The sequence below is a fragment of the Cibotium barometz genome, chromosome 52 (genome assembly GCF_041138505.1).
Source record: "Cibotium barometz isolate CiBa-2024 chromosome 52, ASM4113850v1, whole genome shotgun sequence".
Lineage (NCBI taxonomy): Eukaryota > Viridiplantae > Streptophyta > Polypodiopsida > Cyatheales > Cibotiaceae > Cibotium > Cibotium barometz.
In genome coordinates this window covers 13,378,318-13,383,341 of record NC_141097.1, presented here as the reverse complement: position 1 = coordinate 13,383,341, position 5,024 = coordinate 13,378,318, and the positions used below count along the sequence as shown (strand labels likewise).

At 41.0% G+C, this 5,024-nt stretch overlaps 1 protein-coding gene across 1 annotated transcript; it reads left to right on the top strand.

Annotated features, from left to right (window-relative positions):
• Nucleotides 1-3,880: 3,880 nt before the first annotated feature.
• Nucleotides 3,881-4,561, top strand: LOC147608825 (U-box domain-containing protein 30-like). The gene has a single exon (XM_086788672.1). The coding sequence runs from the start codon at nt 3,881-3,883 to the stop codon at nt 4,559-4,561; it is 681 nt and encodes a 226-aa protein (XP_086644798.1).
• The last annotated feature ends 463 nt before the right edge of the window (nt 4,562-5,024 follow it).

The window sequence follows — 5,024 nt, the reverse complement described above, 5'->3', positions numbered from 1 at the left end:
GATTTTAGATGGACATCTTGTAACTCTTTGTAAGGAAACACCATGTACCTATTTCTTGATAATAACCAATAGTGGTTAATTGTATAAAACCAATTTTTTCTTACTACATATCAAGAGGGTTTGTTTTTTTGGGATGAACATGGTGATACATTTGTTGTCCACTATTCTCATGGGGTTTTTGGGATGAACATGGTGATACATTTATTGTCCATTATTCTCATAGTGTTTTTGGTATAAGGCGGCTCAGGGTTGTGGTTTTTATAATTCCATCCAAGTGTGTCAGTGGGGCTATTTGTTAGTTGGGTGTGCATCTACCCAATATCAAGCATTTACCATATCCACTTCTTTGGGATACTTGAACAATGTGAAATTTTTTGGAGAGGGTTATGTTGGTTCAACTTTTGTGGGTCATTGGTCGTTTGGGATTTAGCAAAGAGTCCTAGGGTGTTCCTCTCAAATATTTTAAGGGTTGAGTGTTGACAGAGAGGAGCATAACCCGATTGTTGCTCATCGCCTCACAACGTTATGCATGAACTCTATATGTACTTCATTCTGGGGTCCATTCGCACCCTTGTATACTTTCCCATGCACATCCTCAATTACCCCCTCCGATGGGTCTTAGATAGACACTGTAAAAGAGCAAACACGCCAATTCACCATCATAAAGGGATTTTTGAGTTTTCTCACTCCCTTGATACTCGTTTACTTGGCCATTGCTTTGCAGAGTAGGGTTCTATTTGGAACCGTTAGCCAATGTGTCGTCAAAAGATTAGTCATAGGACCTGGTAGTTTTTCCTTCTCGTTGCCTTACACCTACAACGTCCTCTGCCTATCCCTATGGCTTGCTTTCTTTCATACCGTCAGCTTTATCTTTATCCTTTACAACTACAAAGAGTAAAATTCCACCTAGAATAGTATAGGATAGGGGCTTGCGCACAAGCATATTTGGCGTCAATTATGCATCTAAAACCCTTTCAAGGTCATTTCTGTCCCTCCCCTTGACCCCAGTTGCCTTAGTATTCGTGTACATCCTACTGTTCTATATTCTGTACTCTACGAGCCAATTTAACTGGTCACCAATTCTGGCAGTGGACTTATCAACACCAGAGGTGAGCACACTCTGTACTCCCCCTATAATTAACTATATAATCCTACAGATAACAAAGAAAAGTATAGGAGGGAGCGCAAGCTCAATTATGACACAAGAGAAAGATAACCATCCGTCGATGGATATGGAGGCCTGAACAGGTCAGAGCCTAGGCCCGGACAGGAGGGTAAACAAATGATTCATGAGAAAGGCCTGAACAGGTCCTCACCGCAAACCGCCCCTTACCCATGGTCCATCCCTGCGGGGCATGGTCGCAACTAAACCCAGCGTGCCTCGATCGAATCCTTATCTTCATTGGGAGTTTACTGAAGAACCAATATTGACTCCTCTTGACCTAGGGTTTCCAGCACGGAACAGATAGCTTAGAGGGGGCGTAGACTACGAGTAGAAGCTTCATTTACTAAATTAAGGAGGTTTTACTTATGCCAATCTATCGATTAAACAATGACCGGGTACTACGGTGCATGCTCCTATCTAAAAGGACGAAAGTACTGAAGTCCTGCGCTGGCCCACCAACATAAACGTTATCTATTCCTTCATGTCTTATTAGCTCGACCATGTCTTCCTGCCTATTCAATCTTCAAACATCAAGTGGCATAGCATGACACTTCGAGCGGGCAGTTCAGGGGGTTTACGTATAGCACGTGAGTTCAAATGAAGGAGTTTTTTAATTCAAAACTTTAAGATAAATTTATAGAAATATATATATGTACAGAAGGGGTTTTTTTAATCGATTTTATAAAAACTCATAAGTCCGTAAAGAAAAAAGAGTCATTTTATTCATGAAAATTTTATAGATAAGAGGTTTTTTTAATACCCCTTGAATGCACGTAATACATAGGGTTTCTTAGTAATGCATCCCCCGAGACGGGCAGTACGATTTAGTCCTACCACGTCCCTCTTCTAGGTAAATATGGATAGCACCATGAGTTCAAACCAATGATAGGATATTAAAGGTCTACCTCACTCCCTTCCTTAGCTTAACAAATAAAAAAAAATTAGATTAAGGGGAGTGGCCGAGGGTTGTGATCACTGTTACGAGCGAGGGAAAAAAATGCTTCCTCGAGGAAGAAAGGGTGTAGTTATCCCACCTCACTGAGAATGGTCTGTGCATGCGTCCCATTTCGAAGACTTGATAAGTCTTGATGCAGGGTCCCTCACCAGCTAGGATTGTGATACGTGATATCAACAGCCCTTAAATTAGTTCGGCCGTATTACAAGAACTCAAGGGTAGCGGGGAGTCCCTCTCAGGCAGTTTGCACGTATGGGGAGTGGTGGACTGCGAGGGGCACATCCCTAAGATTACAGCCCGAGTAGATGGGTTGTAGTATTTCAAACACGGAAGGATAACATTCCTGGGTGCTCACAGGAGCCTAATCTCTTGGATGCCGCTAAGGTCCGTGGGAGTATTTCTTGCCTACTCGACCCCAAGATAGAAAGAAGATAATTTATCAAGGTCGGATTACAATATTCCACGCCTAGAAATTGGATATAAGCTTTTATCTCTATTTTTTTTAGTTTCATGGTGGTTAGTTTATCTCTCTATGTTCTTTAGTTTTATGGATAATTTATCATATGTATTTACCTTCTTGATATATTGTATTCAGCTTTCAACAGCTTGGTTTGCACATGCGGATGTACAAACATTGAAGGATGGCCTCCGATCCTGGATCCAAACTTGTATGTTGGAGACGGCCATGCGGCAGTAGATGAGACTCTCATATGTTGCTAGATGATGATGTGGGTGCTTGTATGAGATTCTATATCTTTTGTATGATCATTGAGATTCCACATCTTATTTATGACATTCTACATCTTCTATGTGAGATTTGACATCTTTTGTATGAGATTTTACAACTTTTGTATGAGTCATGGCTCGTGTAATCTTGTCAAACGCAAGTTATAGTTTTAGGTTTTATATTCTTCCATAAGTGTTGTAAAAGAGACGGTCATTGAGATTCCACATCTTATTTATGACATTCTACATCTTCTATGTGAGATTCGACATCTTTTGTATGAGATTTTGCAACTTTTGTATGAGTCATGGCTCGTGTAATCTTGTCAAACGCAAGTTATGGTTTTGGGTTTTATATTCTTCCATAAGTATTGTAAAAGAGAGTCATTGAGACTCCACATCTTATTTATGACATTCTACATCTTCTATGTGAGATTCGACATCTTCAGTGCTTGAGATTTTGCAACCTTTGCATGAGTCATGGCTCATGTAATCTTGTCAAACGCAGGTTATGGTTTTGAGTTTTATATTTTCCCATAAGTGTTGTAAAAGAGATGGTCATTGAGTTTCCACATACAATTTATGACTTTCTACATCTTCTATATGAGATTCAACATCTTTTGTAGGAGATTTAAGTACTCTCACAGTACTCTTATGCCAGCAAGTGATCACAATATGTTTGTATTAAAGTGGATGCGTATTATGTTTACTGACCACACTATTACCTCTATTGTGAAGTAATGTCAACTATTAACTCTTCTGCTAATTATGTTTATTGACCGAAACTACAGAGTTGTATAAAGTAATCTCGGTCTGTGAAAGTAATCTCGAGAACGTGAGATTACTTTCACAGCCCGAGATTACTTAACGAAACAGACACCTAAGTGCTCTGCTGTAAAAGTAATCTCGGGCTATGAAAATAATCTCGAGTTCCTGAGACTACTTTGGATCCTGTTACTCTTCATAGTGGACATACCTATGATGGAAAGAGCATACAGAAATGGTTGGATGCAGGTCACAGGACTTGCCCAATCACAATGCAACAGCTCTTTGATCTCTCATTTACACCTAATCACATACTTAGGCGCTTAATTAGAGAGTGGTCAAATAAGCAGCAGGAGCAAGACGAAGAAGTACTACAAGGGCTTGTGAACGCTTTTCAACTATCTACTACTTTTGAGAGTGCTGATAAATTAAGAGAGATCAGAGGGATCATTTTGAGCCAAAGCCAGTTGATTAAGAGAAGATTTATGGTGCAATATGATCAAGCAGGGTGGTGTGCCTTATTAGTGTCTATGTTAAAGAAGCCTGATGTTAAAGAGGAGATTAGTTTGGAGCTAATCTCTATTCTGGCGCAATTAAGCCTGGATTTAAGAGCAGAGGAGTTAGGGGAGGCGATGACTGCAGGCAGCAGGTTGTTTGATTTCCTTCACCATGGCGAGGTAGAGGCAGGGAGGAATGCAGCGAAGCTTTTGGCTTCGATAGTGGGTGCAAGTGGGTTAATGACATTTGAGTCTAGGGTGGAGTCTGGGTTGAAATGTTTTCTACAAGAGAGATCTACAATGGGCGAAGGGTTGATTTTATTGAAGGAAATGGTGATCAACGTCTCTTCTGACAATAAGGATTATATGGAGAGATGGGTCATCGACAAGGGCTTTGTTTCTACTATGGTGGACCTTCTACCGAGCTTAAACACACAGCTTTGTGAGATTGCATAAGAGGTTATGTACAAGATGTGCTCTGCTGATCACGGCGGACTACAAGGCCCCCGCAGTACTGATCTGATAACCACACCCACCACCGTCTCTAATCTCACTGCGGTTCTGATGAAAGCCTCGGACAAGTGCATATTATATGCAGTATTAATATTGCTAGCCATGTTCATGCACGACCAGAAGCACGATAATTATGATCGTAATCGTGCACACATCCCTAGTGATCATGATCGTAATCTTAGATGTAATACCGATCGACATGCAAGTGTAGTAATTCTGATGGGGAGCGCCCACCAATATCCTCTCAATTGTAGGATTCCTTGCCTGCCCGCAAGATTGCTTCTTCTCTTGCAGAGCAACTCTAGCTCTGCAGTGAAGAAGCATTGCGCTGAGCTCTTGAAGCTTTAGCTGCCCCAGCTTGGCCAACTTCACTGTAACTTACGAAACCACAGCCACTACTTAAGCC